The sequence below is a fragment of the Corvus moneduloides genome, chromosome 23, assembly GCF_009650955.1.
Source record: "Corvus moneduloides isolate bCorMon1 chromosome 23, bCorMon1.pri, whole genome shotgun sequence".
Classification (NCBI taxonomy): domain Eukaryota; kingdom Metazoa; phylum Chordata; class Aves; order Passeriformes; family Corvidae; genus Corvus; species Corvus moneduloides.
This window is the reverse complement of record NC_045498.1, coordinates 7287198-7305904: the sequence shown is the minus strand read 5'-3', so window position 1 is coordinate 7305904 and position 18707 is coordinate 7287198. Positions and strand designations below refer to the sequence as shown.

At 59.2% G+C, this 18707-nt stretch overlaps 2 protein-coding genes across 3 annotated transcripts; both read left to right on the top strand.

Annotated features, from left to right (window-relative positions):
• Positions 1-606: 606 nt before the first annotated feature.
• ID3 (inhibitor of DNA binding 3, HLH protein) lies at positions 607-2436 on the top strand. Its single transcript, XM_032132596.1, has 3 exons — positions 607-1140; positions 1332-1403; positions 1889-2436. The coding sequence occupies exons 1-2, from the start codon at positions 820-822 to the stop codon at positions 1386-1388; spliced, it is 378 nt and encodes a 125-aa protein (XP_031988487.1). The 5' UTR covers positions 607-819; the 3' UTR covers positions 1389-1403; positions 1889-2436.
• Positions 2437-8843: 6407 nt separating this feature from the next.
• Positions 8844-17397, top strand: LOC116455141 (transcription factor E2F2-like). 2 transcript variants are annotated; one of them, XM_032132624.1, is made up of 6 exons: positions 8844-9462; positions 14406-14493; positions 14854-15073; positions 15186-15344; positions 15500-15614; positions 15853-17397. In XM_032132624.1, exons 1-6 carry the CDS (start codon positions 9178-9180, stop codon positions 16336-16338), a joined length of 1353 nt encoding a protein of 450 aa, XP_031988515.1. In that variant the 5' UTR covers positions 8844-9177; the 3' UTR covers positions 16339-17397. The 2 variants fall into 2 exon arrangements, with proteins under 2 accessions (XP_031988515.1, XP_031988514.1); XM_032132623.1 differs by lacking the exon at positions 8844-9462 and adding an exon at positions 13371-13585.
• The last annotated feature ends 1310 nt before the right edge of the window (positions 17398-18707 follow it).

The window sequence follows — 18707 nt, the reverse complement described above, 5'->3', positions numbered from 1 at the left end:
AGGCCTCTTGCAGGCGCTGACCTAAATCTGGTTTCTCCATCGTAACCTCAGTTTTACCGCAATTAATTTTTTTCTGCTGGTCACAAGATAATTCCTGACGCCAGAAAGTCTGGAGGTCAGATGAGAAGCGGATTGAGGAACAGGGCGGCACTAATTTCCTTAAAACAGGGAGGTGGGGAGGGGGGAAACCCCATCGTCCCGTCCAAAAATAGGGGGAATTCACTGCAAAAGGGAGGGGGGGGGGGAAGACAGTTTGGGGGTGCTGGGGTTGGGGTGTCGAAGGGGTTTAGGAGAGGATAGTCCCCAAGAGGTTTGGGGGTCCGGCCATGGGGAGGGGGACCTGCGCGGTCGTGTCATCCCCCGTCGGGCCGCTCTGGCCATCAAGGGTCAGTTTGGGGGGCTGGGGGGAGCGGGGGGGGCTGAGGTAGAGGGCGTTTAAGGCTTCATTTAGGTGTAGGGGCGGGGTTTGATGTTCATTCACGTTCGGGGGCGGGGTTTAGGGATTCGTTTACATAAAAGGGACGAGATTAATGGTTATTTTACACAAAAGTGGGTTATGTAGTTCATAATTTGCATGCAGTGGGCGCGGTCAAGTCGCGCTGCCTATATAAAGCCGGCGCGGGGCCCCGTCGCCTCCCCAGTCTGCCAGCGAGGTCCGAAGGTTTGGCGTGTGAGGTGTGGCAGTCAAGGCTCTCAAGAGCTGCCCGCTTTGGCGGTGCTGGTGCTCGGAGGTCCCAGCAAGGCCCCCGGTGCCGCGATAGCCTCTGAGCCTCCTAGACACCCCCCGTTCTGTATCTCCGGATCTGTTCTGAGCCCACCATGAAAGCTATCAGCCCGGTGCGCTCCGTCCGGAGCTGCTACGAGGCCGTTTGCTGCCTCTCGGAGCAGAGTTTGGCCATCGCCCGGGGCAGCCACAACAAGAGCCCGGCCTTGGAAGAGCCCATGAACTTGCTCTACGATATGAACGACTGCTATTCCAAATTGCGGGAGCTGGTGCCGGGCATCCCTCAAGGCACCAAGGTGAGCCAGGTGGAGATCCTGCAGCACGTCATAGACTACATTTTCGACCTCCAGATCGTGCTGGAGGAGGGGTCCAAGGGCCGCGACCCCTCCTCCGAGGCCACCCTACTCTCCCTCAAGGTAAGAGTTGCTTCGGGCTGGGGGGGGGGGGGGGAAGGTACGTCGATTTGGGGAGGGTGTGTTAGGTTGGAGGTGATAATACGTCGAGATGGGGTTGCTGCACGGTCCCCGAGTGTGTTGGTGCGGAATGGGGAGGAACGGGGACCAGCAGCCGCCGGGGTGATCTTAAGCCCTGTCCACTCTCTCCGCAGGCGGCTGAACTCGCCTCAGAGCTCCCCACCGAAGACGAGAGAAGTTTGTGTCACTAACGCCGCCGCCATCAGGTGAGTGTCGCCCCCAATCACCACCATCCACAGCCCGCTCCTCCCCATATGTCCGTACCCCAGGTGGCCTCCCGGGCCCCCCTCCCGCCCCTCAGCATCAAAATCCCCAGGGACCGATCCCCAGCAACCCATGCTCCCCTCTCCCCAATTCCCCCTCGCACCCCAATTTCCCACCACCCGCACCCCAGTCCACCTCCCCCAACCCACCACCGATACCGATCCCAATAACGCAAACGCGTGCTTCCTCTTTCTGCAATCCCCCCCCCCCAAGTCTCCCACCTGCACTCCAGTCCCCCACCAGCACCAACCCACCCCCAGTATCCCCAACCGGGGGCCACATACCGGCCCCGAGCAACTTTGTTTCCCGGCTCCCACCCCCTCTTCCCAAATGTCCATCCCCAACCCCACTTATCACCACACTAATTACCACTATTATTCTTTTTCCTCCCTCCCCCTCTCTTCTCTCCTCTCCCGGTGCCAATTAGCAAACAGGCAGCGAGTGTCGGTTCCTGGTTCGTTATCAGCCGGAGGTAAATAGCAGCTTCCTCCGTGGCGCCGGGCTGTCTGTGACCTACCGGCCCCGGCATCGCCTCCCCCGGGCCCGGGCACCGCGAGCGGGGAGCGGCTGGTTCCGACCCCCCCAGCCTTCCACCGCCAGCATCCCACCCACGGAGTTCAGCATCCCAGCTTTGGACCCGAACTCACATGAGATATTTTTAATGATAGACTGACGATGAAGAGAAGGTTGTCTGTATATTTTTGGATTATAGCAGCGAGTCCTTTTTTTTTAAAGGTGTTTAATGGAATGGTGGGGTGGGGATTAGGGGGTTTTGGGGAGGGGGGGACAGACATCCTCGAGTATGAACCAAACTCTCTGGGGCCGCGGCCTCGTGTATTGTGGAGCTCTATACTAGAGTATCTTTTTGTACCTTTTGTGCAGGAAGGTGAATTTCTGCGAATGTGCCTTGTACTTGCTTTATAAACTTTTTATAAAAGTTACCATTTTTACATAATAAAAATCAGATCATTTTGATTTTTTTTCCCTCATCAGTGGGGTGGAGGGAGTTGGGGTGCACCCCTGGGTGGGAAAACAAACCCCTGGGGGATGGGAGCCTCCCAAACTCTGATGGGAACTTCTAGGGTTACTGTAGGAATCTCCGTAATTGTGTAATAGCGTTGAAATGTCAGCTCAGGTATGGGAGAAATTAACCCTGGGCTGCCGGCTCCTGGCCGAGGTGGCTGCCAGCTATTTTGGGTGCTGCTGTGCTTATCTGATGTGGAAGGAGTGAAGACGGTGCTGAGCCCCAGGGACCATATGGAGGTGTAGCTGGAGCCCTGAAAAGGACGGGAAAACATGCTTTTTCCACTTTTAGCCTTGTGAAAATGGGCTACTGGGTGCCCTGAGGTTGGACTTGAGCTTCTACCGGGCTGGAAGGGGTGATGCTGCTCCCCCAGGATACACCCCATAGGAGTAGAGGCGTTTCTGGGCTGCTTCTGCTGCCCCAGGTGATATCCAGAGAGCAGTCCCTGCCTGGCCTGTTCTCCCTGGGGTCAACACCCCAGGAAAGGGGTGTTTGGAGCAGAAATGCTTTTCCCTCCCCTTGGGTAATGCTGCGGTTTCCCTTTGGCCCGGGAGCAGATGTGACCCGCGGCTGGCTCAGCTGTGGAGCCAGATCATGCTCCCTGGGGAAGGTGCTGGCCTGCCTGGGATGAAGTTAAATTAACTTCACCCCCACCTGTAGCAGCATCCTCTTTATCCCCTGTAGCTGGGCTCTGGTTTTGCTGCCGTGGGCTTGGCCAGGCATGATGTGGGTCCTGCCCTGTGGCGTTGGGGTGTTCCCAGGGTGCTCCAGCATCTAGGGGAGCTGGGTTAGGGACTGCAAAGTGGGAAAAGGAAGAGGAGGAGGGAGAAGACACGGGGGTCTTGGAGCACAGAGTGATACAAACCTTCCCCCACGCACACCTGCTTCAGCCTCTATCCCCAGGACAGCCAACAGGAGCTTGGGGTGCAGCTGGCACCTGCCAAATGCCCCCTGTCCATGGGCATTTCCACAGGGAAAAGCAGCATACGGGGCTTCCAAAAAGCATCACCTGGTCCAACTGGATCACCAGCCCCTGGGAACTTTCCTCCCTCCTCCCAGCTCGGCGTCCCTGGGCTCCCCAGGGCAGGGTACCCTCAGGCACTCCCGGGTGGAGTGGGATGCAGCAACAGGGGCTGTCCAGGCACGGTGGGAGGCAGGTGATGGTGTCCCTCCGGAAACCACTGCATCTGGGAACGGAGCTGCTGTCATGCTGACAAGCTAAAAGTAGGCTTTTGCCATTTCCAATGGCTTTTGGCTCTGGAGGAAAAGGCAAAGGGTGGGTTAGGGGTGAGTGTCCCCACGTTCACCCCGGTGTCATGGTCCTCCAGCTGTGCCAGTGCTGATGTGCCAAAGGGATTTGAGTGGGACGGGTGGGAAAAGCACCCTGGGAATGAGCCAGGGGACAGGAATGTGTCTCGGTAGCTGGAAGGTGGGGCTTCTTGCAGTGTGAGCACTCCAGGTCCTAATGGGTCCCCCATCAGGGATGATGGTGGTGGAAATCCTGGACTCGTGGGAGCATTAATGAGCCTACTTTGGGGCTGGGGTTACTGGGAGAAGTGGGGCTAGGCACTGGTGGGGTGGGAGAAACCAGTCCTCCTGAGGCTTTTTGGACGGAAACAGCACTGGGGAGGTGGAGGGGGACTCCAGCCCCCGGGGAGTGGAGGTGACCCCTGTCCCGCCTCAGGGATGAGGGCAGGGGATTCCCGACGCCGGGGGCTGCGCCATTTGGCAGGGCGTAGGTTTGGCTCTAGCTCCCAGGAAGCCTTCCAGGGCCGTTACCTCCTCCCTCGTGGCGGATGGATCCCAGCACCTTGCCCGGAACAGCCACCCCGACATTCCCGGACTCTGGCACAAGCCTTGTTCAGACCCCACCGGCTCCCTGGACTGGGCTGTGGCTTGTTGCCAGTGCTTTCTTTGAAACCCCTGATTTAAAAATAAATTTGTTTTTAAAAGAAAAAAATAGGGAAACCCTCACAACTAAAAGTAACTGCTGGGGCTTGGATTTACCTCGGGGGATTGATGGGATTTACCCCGGGGGGAAGATTTACCCCATGCAGCAGATTTACCCTGGCTGTTGTGGGATGCCGATGCTTTCCAGGAAAACCCTGATTTAAAAAAAATTAAAAATAAAGAAAACGGGGAAAACACACAGCTAAAAATAGCCGCCGGGGCCGAGATTTACCTCGGGGGGAACAGCTGGAACGAGAAAAATGCTCCTGGCCGAGCAAGCCCGGCTTTACTTTTACCACCCCAGCTACACTGCAGGGGTGCAGAAAAGAGGGTGAGGAGGGCAAAAACGAACACGGGGGGGAATGGTGAAGGTCGAGCGCGGCCCCGCCGCGGTGCCGGTGGCCCCTGGGCTGGCTCGTTCGCCTCTTGGCAAGCGCCGGAGTCTGATGCAATCGCTGCGCTGACGGAGGCGGCGGTTCCCACCTGTATTTGCCATTGTGTGCCCGGAGCTGTTTGCAGGTGTTTGCTGGCGCCGCGCTGTCTGAGCCGCACTTCCCTCCACCTCCTCCTCCTCCTCCTCCACCTCCTCCTCCTCCTCCCGCTGCTGCCCTGGCCAAGGCCTGGCCCCCCTCGGCCCCCCCGCCCGGCTCTCCGCCAGCCGCCGCTGACACAGATGCTGCGCGCACACGCGTGACCTTGGCCAGGCGCGCTCACGCGTGGAAGAAGGGGGTTCTGGCCGCTGACCGTGGGTGCATACACGCACATGTGTACTTACACACATGGCTACACCGACACGTGTGGTATGTGCATATTCACATGTGTGTGCATGTATGCACACACGGCTGTGTGCGTTTGCACACACCTGTGTGCACTTACACGCGTGTTTACAAACTGACACACGTCTGTGCATGCTCACACGTGCAGATACGCATGCACGACTGTGTTCAGTTGCAAACACCTATGTGCACTCACACACGTGTATACAGACGCTGACACACGTGTCCGGGCACACTCACACGTGTGCATGCATTTACACCTGTGCCCATGTGTATTTACAACATGCCTCCAGGCACTGACACACGTCTGTGTCACACTTAAAATGCATGCACACTTACGTATGTGTGCATATATGCATGCATGCCTGTGTGCACTTAGACACCTATGTGTACTTACACACGTGCCTACACTGACATGTGTCTGTGCACACACACGCGCGCATGTATGCACAGGAGGGCTCATCCTACAAACCAACCTGTGTAGGGGCTCAGCACCCCCTTGGCTGGAACTCCCAGAGATGCTATGGAATTGGAGGAGGCTATTCCTGCCCCCTCCCCACCCCCATGGAGACTACCCTCTGTCGTGGAAGCCACCTCGCATGTTCCTGTCAGCCCTTGCCTTCCCTCTCCCACAGGTGACATCGGGGCTTTGTCCCATGGTGGGACAGAGGCTTCACACACGTCCCAAAATCCGCCGGGGACGATGTGGGGTGGAGCCGGAGCGGTGAGGGCTCCGCAGCCGCGGCTCGCTGCTGCCGTCTCCAGGGCAGAGGAAGAAGAGCCCGGCTCACCGGGAAGGCTCTCCCCTCGGGAAGAGCTGGGATTTCAGATTTCCTCTGCTGCAGCCTTGGAAACGACCAAGGCTTCCTCCGATGCCTACCCCGGGAAGAATTGGGATCTCCTCTGATGTTCCCCTTGGAAAGGACCAGGACCTTCTCTGGTGCCTTTCCAGAAAGGACTGGGACCTCCTCTGTTGCCCCCATTCCAGGCACAGGGATGTGTGGCATTGGGCCGTGGGGGCTGGTGGCCACCTGTGCTTGCCTAGTGGCCCATCGCATGCTCCCGGGACAGTTGTTCCCCCCACTCTGGGCAGAGCCATAGGCCACCAGCACCCCTTGTACCCCCTCTCTCCTGGGAATGTTCCTGGGGGAGGAACATTAGGGGATGTGGTCTCATTTGGGGCCCACAGCCCAGCTTCAGCCCCCTGCTTCTGGGATATAGTCAACCTCCTCCTTGTGCTCCGCATCATGATGAGGTCCCTCATCTCCAAGCTGAATATCCAAAAGATTTTCCAGATCCTGAGGTAAGCGAGGGTGGGGGTGCTGTACCCCAAAGCCTCTGGTGGTGCCATCTTGGTCTGAGCAGAAATGCAGTGGCCCAGGTGTGGTGCCACTATCTCATGTGCTGAATCTGCACTGGGAAAAGCAACATCATTGCTTGTTCTTCACCATCACCTCTTCACCCTGGTTTGGGAGTGCAGTTCAGACCCTCCCAAGACCCTCGGGGGGGAAGCTAGGAGGGGTCTCCTGGCTCCTCCCCCCCACCATGGCCAGCACAGTGATGGGATCTCTCATCTTGCCCCAGGGTGAGGGGGCTGGTCAAGGGGCTGGTTGGGATGCTTCAGGCCATCCACAAGGTCATCCCAGACCTCTGCAACATCACAGAACGAGATGATCTCTAAGGTCCTTTCCAATCCAAACCCCTCTGGCTTGTAGGATGGAAGCTGGTGCATGGCCCACCCTTCTGGACACCTTGGTGTCATAGGAAGATACAAGTCTGTGTCTTCTGATATGGTAGAGGACTTTGCTGGTGGAAAGCCGTGGCTGGAAAGCCTGTAAAAGGCTTATTGAGCAAATATTAGGTAGCAGAAAGATGCCCTTGACTCCTCCCTCAGCTGTTCCTCAGCACAGCTGAGGGGGTGAGAGCCAATAAGTTTTCCCACCTTCTGGGTCAACCCTTACCCCAGTGAGGTCACACTGATGACATGTGGGGACATCACCTCTGCTTTGTCCAAACCGCAGGAGTTGAGGACACAACCTGCCAGGCCCTTGCCATACCCTTATGTCCTTATCCCAAGGGTCACCCGCTGGAGCGAGCCCGAGGCAGCCAGTCGACACAGATTTATCCACCCTGCCAGGCACGGCCTTCTCTTTGTGCACTGAGATGGAGACAGCAGTTGTCTTCCTCCCACAGAGGGGAAGAAGAAGGCCTAGGCGGGTTGATTTGCCAAGCTCAGCCACACTCCTGGCACAAGGGCTGCACCACCCAGCTGGGGTGGCATCACTGCTGCCAGGTCTTTTGTTCTGCCTCAAAGCTCTTGCACGGTGGGAGGCAAATGTCTATCCTGGATCCGAGGCTCCTGGCACATTTCTGGGCGTCCCTCCCAGCTGAGTCGGAGTCTGGAGGTCTGGTGTCCTTCCTCATCCGCAGCAGAGGCCATGCCCAGCATGTGTGTCCATCTGTCTGTATTCCAGGAGGCTTCTTTGCACAAAAGTCCATCTCTGCGCATGATTATCCTTATCCCAGACCTGGGCATGGAGTTGGCTCTTCCTGGAGAGGAGAATGATGGAGAGAAGAGCAATGAAGAGGAATGAATGGATGGAGGCAACCAGGTGATGGAGAGGAATCAGGGAATGGAGAGGAACCAGGGGATGGAGAAGAACCAGGGGATGGAGAGGAACCAACCGCTGTGACTTGGTGGCCTCGGCAGGATTAAACCCTGGCTTGTCTCAGTGGCTGTGGTGGCCTTTTACTGGTGCCAGTGATGGTCAGAATTGCCCTCCCTCGGGTGTTTGCAATTGCCTCTGTGATTCCTGCTATTGCTGCACTCTGAAATATCCCGTAGGCCAGCTTGGGTGCCCTTCATCCCCATCTTCTCCCTCCACTTTGCCAGAAAGACCTGATGCACTCCAAGGAGATGCGGGTGGGACGCATGGGGAACAATGGACAGCAGGTTGAATGAACTATGAGTGAACCAGGGGCCAAAACTCCTCATGCTGAGCCCCTCTGAGATCACTGCCCTCCCCCGACAGCACTGTCCCCTGTCTGCAGGGTGGGGAGGTGCCAGACAGCCTCTGACTGCTGGACCCCAAAATTTTGGTTTTAAATACATGCAGCCCCCTCTCCCCTGCCCTGGGTTGCTGTAACTGGGGATGGGGGAACGATGGGAAGGGTGGGATGAGGATGGGAAGATGAGGATTGGGCGTCGATGGAGATGACGATCAGGAATGCGGGATGAGGGGGTTGGACGGTCGAAGCCCCCAGGCTGGAGCCCACCAGATTGATTGGGGGGGGGTATTGTCTAAAAAATAAATAAATAGCGGAAAATGTGTGCTAGTCCCGATCCCCAACCCGAATGCCCTCCTCCCCCAAAACGAGCACCCCTCCCCCCAGCAAGTGGTCTCAGGAAGGCCCCTCCCCGTATTTGCATAAATGACCCCGCCCGCCGCGGCCGCTTTAAGGCCCCTCCCGGCGCGGCGCCACCGGCCGCAGAGAGGGGGCGGGACCACGGCAGCGGCAGCCAATCAGCGCGCGGCATTTTCCGCGGGAAATCCGAATTTCGCGGCACGGGTTTTGGCGCTTAAAAAAAAAAAACCCGGAAAAAAAAAAAAAAAAAAAAAAGGAGCGCTCGGGGCCGGGCGCGATCGGGCGGGAGCGGAGCCGGGCGCGGGGGTCCCGGCCCAGGCGGGGCGGCGCTCCGGCCGCCCCGGCCCCATACGGCCCCAGTGCGGCCGATTTTTGGGGCCAAAAGCGATTTTTCCTACGGTTTTGGCGGCATCGCCGTCGCGTTCTTCTCTGCAGGTTTTTCAGGGGGAATTTGGGGACCGGCCGGTGGCATCGCCCGCCGGAACGCCTCCCCGCTCCCCCAAAATGCCACGGCTGAGATTGTGACCCCCTCCCGGCTACGGAATCGCGGGGTGCTCCTGCCCCCTCCCCCGGGCCGGGCTTCTCGGAAAGGACTTTGCAATGCTGCGGCTCCCCAGGGGAGTGTCCCCCGCCCCGGGGAGGGGGGGCACCGCCCTCCCGCACCCCCCTCCCCACCACCACCCGAAGAAGGCCATGTCGGTGATGGGCTCCTGTGATCCGGGGGCTTCCAGCTTGGGCAGCCCCCCGTTGTCCACCGGCTGTTTCTCCCAGGTCTACACGCCAGCGGCTGTCAGCGTTCCCGGTTCCCGGGGCGGGTCTTTCTGTGACACCCCCCAAGGCTCCGAGCTCAGGACCCTCTGCTCAGCCTCGGCGGGACGGCTGCCGGTAAGACGTCTGCATCCCATCTCTTCCTCGGGCATCGCTTCGGGGGCACGGGAGGCTGGGGATCGTGCTGGGTGGGGAGCAAGGAGTGGGTGACCCCAGCAGGTACAGCCCCCTCCCTTCCAAATTTTGCAGTTTATATTGGAGTTTGCACCCTCTAATGCGTCTTTCTGGGGGTGGGGGAGGGTGAAATCAGAAGTCGCAGTGAAATGGCTCAGATGTTTCTCAACTTCCCCTCGCCCCTGCGTGCCCGCGGCTCCGGCTTCCGCTTCTCGGCCTTTTTCGGCCTTTTTTCCTCTCTTCAGCTTGCAAAAAGTCCCGGTTGCGCCTCAAAACCCGGTCAGCAATCCCAGGCCCTTTGAGAAGCCCTTTTTGTGATGGGGAAATGAAGAATGGGTACAGGCAGAGCTCCTGCCTCCTCTGGGTGGGGGGCAGCAGCCCTGTCCCCTGGCTCTCCCCACTTTAAAGCTGTGACCCCTGGGGTGACCCGTCACTCGGGAGGTGGGGGGACAAGGGACAGGGGTGCTACAGCGTCGCTTTCCAAGCTTGGTTTCTGCCCGTGGTTACAGTGGGACTCGCAATGGCTGTTTTTTGCGGGGAGGGTCTCATCCTCCGTGGACCACTCCAAGGTTTTGTAGCTCGGACCCTGATGCTGGGAGTTGTGTAGGGGCTTGTTGTCCCGTATCTCTGCCGCCAAGCCGCGGGGTCACGGCTGTGTTTACAAAGCCCAGCACTAAGCTACAAAGCTACCTCTAAACAGAGAAACTGAGGAGCAAGTCGAGTGCTGGTCCCGCGCCCAGTGCCAGGGCACACAGGAGACTCTGCCCAGCCTGTCCCTGCTCCCGGAGGGCCCCCTCCGAGTCCCCGGCCCGTCGGCCGCGCTGGCAGCTGGCATTTAATTCCTGCCTGCTCCAGCCTGGGCACACATCCAGCCCTCACTGTGAGCCTCTGTTCTCCCGGGTCCTGGGAGGGATCCCAGACCCCGCTAACACCGATTTAGTTTTCCCAAAGCTTGATTTATTTATTTATTCCAGCCCCCGCCCCCTCTTTCCCCAATCTCTGGTGCTTGGTGCCCGCTGGGGACATTGCCGCAGCGGGGGGAGAGGGAGTGTCTTTGCTTCCCCCTTTATGCTGTGTCTGGGGGGCCGTTTCGAGTCCCATCCCGGGGGACTTTGGGACCACCTGTCTCCTCTCCAGCCTCTTTGTCTCTGAACTGCGTGAGATGCCACATCCTGCACTGCTGGGGGCTGTTGTTTAAGGAGACATCATCGTTGCTGCCCCCTCCCTTAAAAACACCCCACAAGACTCCCAGTACCATTTCCGTGGATCTGCAGAGCTGGTTTTGGGCTAATGGCCCCTTTGTCGTCATCATCATCATCATCATCACCCGCTCCAGGAGGTGCTCAGGGTACTCCTTCCTGCCACTTGTGTGACACTTGGGGACACAAAGTCCTTGTCCTTCAGTGACACCTGGGATCAAGAGGTTTTGGCCTAATGGCCTCTTTGTCATCACCACCATCATCATCATCATCACCCACACAAGGAGATATTCCGGGTGCTCCTGCCCACAGTTGTCCCTTGAACAGGGTCTGGGGGGCTCATGTGACAACTGGGGACATGACGTGCTCCTCCATTCCCCTTGGTGGCTTGCGAGAGGCGTGTCCCCCCCCCCCCCCCATCCCCATCTCATTCCCTGATGCCACTATCCCATTCGCGGTGCTGAAGATACTATTTCCAGCCCCGGTGTTGCCCTTGCAGTCCTGACAGCTGGGGTTCCTGCTGCACACACCCTGTTCATGGCACAACCTTTGTGTGCAGAGCCGAGGGAATCAGATAATGAGCGTTTCCTCCCAATTCCCAAGCAGGGCAATTGCGGCCGCTCCCACCGGCTTTTTGCCACGTGAGTGATCTGGGATCACACGGAGGAGCCTATCCCTCCGCGGGAAAGAAGGATGGGTTGTCTCTCATGGTCCAAAAAAGCCTTACATTTACCATACTCTCCAATTTGAGAGTTCTGGAGTAGTTAAATGAGTTTTCCTCCATGGAAAATGTGTATTTTGGAGTGGTTTTAGCCCATGCCAATCCCATCGTCAGTGTTCGCCCATCTGTAGGGTCTGTGGAGTCTCTATAGGGGATTAGGGCTATGCAAGAGCACTGAAGAGAGAGGTGTTTCTGCTGTGGGACCCCAGCTCCCCACCCTGAACAAGGGCGTCCAGAGTCCGCTGTGGTTCTGTACGAGCTGGCAGGGCTGAGATGGCCGTGCAAAGAGCACCCAAGAGTGGCAGCCCCTGTGGGTGCTGGGTTGGCGGGAGAACCTGCTCGGCAGTACCCCAGATTCTACAGGGGTGACGTAATCCCATCCCACCCTGATCCCATCAAAGGGTTTTCTGCATGAGCAGAAGGGGGGATTTTTGCGGGAGGGATAGGTGGGGAAGTGGTGATTGTGCTGCTGCCCTTGGAGGGGCTTTTTTGGCTATGGCTTTTAAAGCCACCAACTCCTCTCTACTGGGGAACATCTCCTGGGATGGGGCTCTTGGAGGGGATGCAGATGTCGGCTGCACCTCAGAGTAGGGAGCAGTACCTGGGGTGAGGGTGCTGCCTTCCTCCTCAGCACAGGGTAGTCTCCCTGTCCCCCAAATCTGGGATCAGCCTCCATTCCCCTGTCCCCATCTCGTGCCCTACTAGCCCTCAGCCACTCCAAGGCAGTGGGGGCTGCACCTAGGGGGTGCAGCAGCCCCTTGGCACAAGCAAGCAGCAGGATCCTGGAGTGCCCCTTGGCTCCCTGCGAGTTCCGAGTGCCCAACTCCAGGCGCTGCGTTCCCACGCCCCCGTGGGGGCGGTGGGGCTGGCAAAAGGGGGAGCTGGGGGGAGCCTCATAAAGGGCCGGGCAGAGCCCGGGCAAGCCCGGAGAAGGCAGCGAATGCTGTTGAAAGGCAAGGTTGGCAGGAGAAGCCCCCCGCGGGGGGGCTGAGGGATGCTCTGATGCTTGGGCTGGGCGCAGGGTGTAGCCCCTGGCGCCAGGGTTGGGCTCAGGGCTGCTTGGCAGGCAGAGCTGGCAGGGGGCCCAGGCTGCCCCCTCACTGCCTTACACCCCCCCGAAATTTTGGGGTCAAGCCTCATTTCCCACCCCCGCCATCATATCGGGGTGTAGATGGTGTGTTCCCACATCCTGGGGAGCCATGGCTGGGGGCTGGCAAGTGGCATGGGGTGGTTCTGCCATGTCTTGGGGGGGGGTCTTTGGGTTCGTTCCCTGCTCCCCTACCTGCTCTGGTTCATCCCACCCCCCCTCAGTGCTGGCAGGGTGCTGGGAGCCCCTCGCTGTGCCCCACTCAGCTGTTGTGTGCCTAATCCTGCCCGGCTGGGGGGATGGCAGCTGGGTCACAGGAGGGAGCCCCTTGTCCATTGTCCCTTCCTGGTGGGTCCCAGAACTCAGGGTCCTGCCCCTGTCTGAGCCCACCAAGCCCCTACCCCCCAAAACTGCACCTGGGCGAGCAGGGGTCCCTCTTTATCTCCTCCTGCACATGGGGAGGGGAGATTCGGGGGGTTTGGAGGTGTCTGGAAACACCAGGACCTGCTGTGGGTTGCTCTGTGCCTCAGTTTCCCCGTTGCTTGGGGCAGGTGGGGTGCAGCTGACCTCCCCAACAGTGACGGGAACATACATTGGCCATGGCCATCCATGCCGGAGAAGCAAGGGATACCAGTGCGGGGGGGCAGGGTGTTGGCCCCCCTCCCGTGCTGGCAGATGGATGGGGTCTTATCTGAGGCAGGTGTTTCCCATGTGCTCGGAATTAACCATTATCATGCCGGCAGCTCCGGGGCAGATCTGGGGGCACGAGGCTGGGATTGGAGGCATGTTCACTGGGAAAAACCTGCTCGGGGAAGGGCGGGAGGGAACAGATTCCCACAGGAGCTCGGGACCAACCTGGCTCCCTGGGGGGGCGGAAAACAGCCCCTGGCGCCTCTCCCGCCAGCCCGCTCGTGTGGGAGCTACGCCGAGGTGCCCAGCCCTTCCCCGCAAAGTGCATTGTGCTCCCGAGGGAGCCGCCATCGGAGCCGGCACAGGGACCTGGGCATCATGCGGGATGCGCTGGGGGGGACCCTGTGGGACAGCCCGGCCTGGGAGCAGGTACTGGGGGAGGTCGGGATGGGGCTGGGGGGCTGCTTTCTACTGCCGAACCGAAACACCCTGTGCGTGTTTGTGGGTGTGGAAGGGTCCTGGGGGATTTGTTTGCATTGGTGGGGGGGTTGGTGACACCCTCCAGTTCTCCTCTGAATTTACTCTGCTGAGTCCCTTCTGCCCAAGTGCTGCTCGGGGCTCCTTGGGCGGGATTTCAAGGAGCTGCTTGCCTTGGTGAGAGGACAGCAGGTGCAGGGATGTTTGTCTCCCCTCCCCTCACCCCAGTTTCCCTCCAGCTGGGTGCATGTGTCCAGGGCACCCAGGGGCCCCGGGGGGGCTGAACCCGGCTGGTCCCAGGTGTGCTGGTGGCAGCTGGGTGCCCTCGGCTGCCTCAACCATGACCCGGGCGGAAGGGGGGGAAGTGAAATCCTGCACCCCCGTGAGCCAGCTGGCAGGATGGGAGGGTGAGGATCTGGCTTCGGAGCCACCGTGTTCCCAGGGGTCAGCCCCATTGAGCCCTGCCAGGAGCTGGGGGTGAGGGGAAATCCCGGTGGGTTGGTTCTCTGTGACTGCCGGGGTGGGCAGGAAGCCATGGGGCATGACGGGACCCCGCGTCTCCTCTCCGTCCGGTTCTCCCAGTGGCTTCTCACACTGCTTGGTGCTGCTGTGCCCCTTCCCAAAAGGGGTATTGCAACTGGATGAGCCTCTTGCAGGATTCCCCCACCCCAGGATGTGGCACCCAGGGCTCGGCTGATGACCCTGGGGGCTCTGGGGACCTCAGAGGGGTGTCTGGCTTGGCCACAATGCAGGGTTTTCTCTCGTGCTCCAGGCCAAGAGGAAGCTGGACCTGGAGGGCCCCGAATTTCGCACGCCCAAGGGGAAGGGCTGGACACTGGCACAGGTCCCCAGCCCCAGGAGTAAGTGATGGGGGGTGAGATGGGGCAGGGGAAGCTGGGGGGAGCAGACCCCACTTCTCTTCCCTCTTAGAACCATGTCCCCTCTAGCACTACCTCATGTCACCTTCATCCCACATCCTACACTAAGGAGAGGATGGGGGGAGTCTCTCATGTCCAGCCCAGTGATACCTCCGTCCCATGGCCCTGGCTAAGGAGAGGATGGGGAGGTCTGTTGTCTCCAACCCTGTGTAACCTCTGTCCCACATCCCACACTAAAGAAAGGAAAATGTGGTCTTTCATGTCTAGCCCCATGTCACCTCCATCCCACATCCCAAACTAAGAAGAGGATGGGGGGGGGGGGGGTCTCTTGTTTCCCCACAGCCCCCAAGTCTCCTGGGGAGAGGACTCGCTACGACACCTCACTGGGGCTGCTCACCAAAAAATTCATCCGTTTGCTGAACGAGTCTCCCGACGGTGTTGTGGATCTGAACCGGGCTGCTGAGGTGCTGGAGGTCCAGAAACGTCGCATCTACGACATCACCAACGTGCTAGAGGGCATCCAGCTCATCCGCAAGAAATCCAAGAACCACATCCAGTGGATGTAGGTGGTGCTGGGCAGCTGAAAATGGGACACAGAGCAGGGTGGGGGACAGGTGGCTTGGGGACACGTAGGGTGTGCTGTGCCATCGCTCAGATGCCATCTCCATTGGCAGGGGGACAGGGATCTTTGAGGACACAGCGATGATGGTGAAGCAACAAATGCTGCGGGGGGAACTCGCCGAACTGGCTAGGACAGAGAGGACACTGGACCAGCTCATGCAGGACTGCGCCGTGCAGATCCGGCAGATGGCTGACAACGAGACCAACCAGAGATATCCTTGCTGAGGGAGATGGGAGGGAGGGCAGGGTCCTGGGGACCCCTTCTCCTCCCGTTGGATTCCCTTGGGCTTGGGGGGTGTTTGGAGGGATGCAGGGGTTGATGTCCTGCTTGCAGCTCCTCCTTTTCCTATGCCTCGTTCCTGTCCACGCTGGCATACGTCACTTACCAGGACCTCCGTGCCATCAGCAGCTTCCAGGAGCAGACGGTGATTGCCGTGAAGGCTCCCCCTGAGACGCAGCTGGAGGTGCCAGACTTCAGCCAGGTGTGTGTCGCTGCTGCTGGACCCATGCCACACTTGATGGGTCCCTCTGGGGCATCCCAAGGACACAGCCCAGCATGACCCTGGGTGGTTTCAGGGTGTCTCCACGGGGCTTTTTGACCCTGAGCTGGTCCTTCAAGAGTTGCAATGCCCCAACCGGATCCCTCATGGGTTGGGGGTAGTGGAGTGGGATATGGGTGACCTTCTGGGTGCCCCCCTGAGCCTTACTCTGCCCTCCCAGGAGAACTTCCAGCTCCACCTGAAGAGCACCAGTGGCCCCATCGAGGTGTACCTCTGCCCGGAGGAGATCACGGACGAAAGCCCCACCAAGGACCACCCTGTCCCCTCTGCTGCCACCTCCCTGCAGGACCGCCCCATACCCCTTTCCCCGCCAAACAGCTCCCCTTCAGCCTCACAGCCACCCCACACCGTCTCCCAGAGCTGGGGAGGCACAGGAACTCCTCTCTCAGCCCCATCTCTACCTCTCCCCATCCCGGGGGGACCCAGCTCACTGCTGGAGGTGGAGCCTGGGCTCCTGGGCTCTCCCGCCCACCTTCTACAGCAAACAGAGGACCAGCTGCCCTGCACCCCCTCCCACCTGGACTTGGGACCCTTCGTCACCTTCTCGCCCCCCCTGGAACCGGATGACTATCTCTGGGGGCTTGAGGATGAGGGTGTCACAGACCTCTTTGAGACATATGACCTGGGGGACCTGCTGAAGCACTGAGTGTCCCCCCAGTCCCCATTGCCTTTGTCCCCTCTGGCCACTTGTGTCCTGAGCACATGGGGTCTGTGTGGGGTGACTGGAGAGAGTGGGGTGTGTTGGGGAGTGCTGGGTTTTCTGAGGATGAGGGGAGGGGGGGACTTGTGTTGCTCACCCAGTGTGGCTTCTCTGCACTCTCCTGGGTTGGTTGTCACCTCACTGGGCTCTGGGAGTGCCCTGGGATCCATCCGGGACCCATCCCAGCATCCCCCCATAAATCCATGGGGCACTGATGCTTCCCACCATAACCCCCCACCACCCTGGGGATGCTGGTGGACTGGGAGTGCCTTTAGGTGCCCCAGATGGGTTAGGGGCACCCCTGGGTGGCAGAGAAACCTCTGCCTAGAATGGGCTGTGTCATGTTTCAGGGTCACTCCAGTTGCTCCCCAGTTAAACTGGTTCTTCATGGTCATGACAGGTCATTTCCAGTGGCATTTTCCCCACCATGGCTGGAATATCCTTGAAAAAACATGCAGGCAGCAAAGCTGAAGTCACCTTTGGGTGAGAGAAGGATGAAGCTCATGTGGCTCTGGCAAATCCCTGGCCAGGACATGGAGCCGCATTCCCTGAGGGGCTGCAGCCCCTCCGTCCCAGTCCACACCAGCTCCCTCCAGCCTCTTGGAGCTACTGGTACTGGGAGTATCAAAACTGGAATGTACTGGGAAGAGGTATGTCTGGAGGAGGCAATGTATTGCAGAGAGGGGCTTGGAAAACAGCTTGGGACAAGCCCTGGGACACAGGGTGGGATAGGGCTTTTAATTGTGCCATTCTTTGTGAAATATCTGTAATTATTGCACTGTATTTATCTGCGTGCCACCCCCCCCCCCTTTGGTGTGGGCCTGGCAGGGCCGGGAGGGGTTGGATTTGTCAGTGGGTGTATTTAAGTTGTCCTTCCTTGGGTTGTTGGTGCTTCTGTAGGTTGGCTCAGAGATGGTGTGGGTGAGAGTGTGTTTTGGCCCGGAAAAACTTGCGGCGCTTGGTGTTTTCTGCCCAGGAGGGGTTGAAATAAAATAAAATTTTGGAGTTGTAAAGGGCTGTTTTCCTCTAAGCAGCAAAATGCTGGAATGGTTTGGGAGGAGGGAGGAGCTGGGCTGGTTTTGCTCCTGTTTTCAGGGTAAAATAGCCTGTTTTGCGGCTTTTTAACGGGCCAGCGTGCTCTGTAGGCACTTGTGGAGAAGGGGTTTGAGATGATGCTTTGGCTGGAGTGAGGAGAACAGGTCTGACCTGTTTGGTCTCTGATTGGTGATTTCCAGCCCAAATCTGGCTGGGATGAGCCTTTGCCTGAGCTAGAGCCCCTTCAACCAGAAGTGTGGGAAAAGCCCCAGGGCTGGGGGTCAGCTCCCTATGGATCTTGGGGCTGGACAGGCTTGTGCACCCCGATTTGGGGGCTGCAGAGAAAGATCCTGGAGGAGCTGTGTCCATATAAGGTCCTTCCCCATGTGTTACCTGTCATGCTGTGACCTGGGGATGCCACCACTGCTGGACACGCAGGTGGTCGGTGGTACCAGCTGATGTCCTGTGCCATGTGGTGGTGGGGGGTGGTACCCAGTGATGGCTGGTGGTACCTGATGTTCATTGGGACCGAGTGATACCCGGTGGTACTCAGTGACGTCTGATCGTACCTGGTGGTGCCTGGCGGTACCTGGTGATGTCTCGTACCTGGGATCATGGCACATGTTGGCGTGGCGTAGTTCGTCTGGTGGTGTGGAGGAAGAGGAGGAGGAGGAGAGCCCCGGGCCAGGAGAGCCGGGCGAGGGGCACAGAGTCCCCCTCCCCCGTGGGGATGAGTGTCCGGCAGCAACGGGGCTGTGTCCCCGGGCCGTTTGCCCCCGCAGTCCCCAGGCCAGCCAGGAGGTGGCAGGGCCACACCAGCCAAGGGACCGGAGGGACCCCCTCGGGGCAGCTGAGAGAAGCGGGAGTATCGGGGGATGCCTGTCTGCTGAGGGGCTCTTATCCCAAATCCCTCCTGCTCCAGTCCTACCTGGGCTGCAGCCTTTTTAACCCTCTGTCTGCCAGAGCCCTGCCGACGAGATGTCCCGGGAGCTCGGCAGATGTTGAGTCCCCCCAAACTGGGGGAGGTCACCCCAAACCGAGGGCTTCCCTGCCTGCCGGTGCCTGAGGGGTGGAACCTTTCAAGCGTAGTCGTTCACCCAAGGCTTGTGATGGCTCTTCCTGTACCCCGGTCCCCCTCAGCATCCCAGTAACAGTGGGTTAGAGGAGGGCTTGGGCTGGCCCTGGTTAGGCGCAGACCTGAGTTTTAGTGAGCCCCACTCCTGGCTCAGTAAAAGGGTCAAGGGTCTGCCACCCCCTGATCCACCGTGGGTAAGGGATGC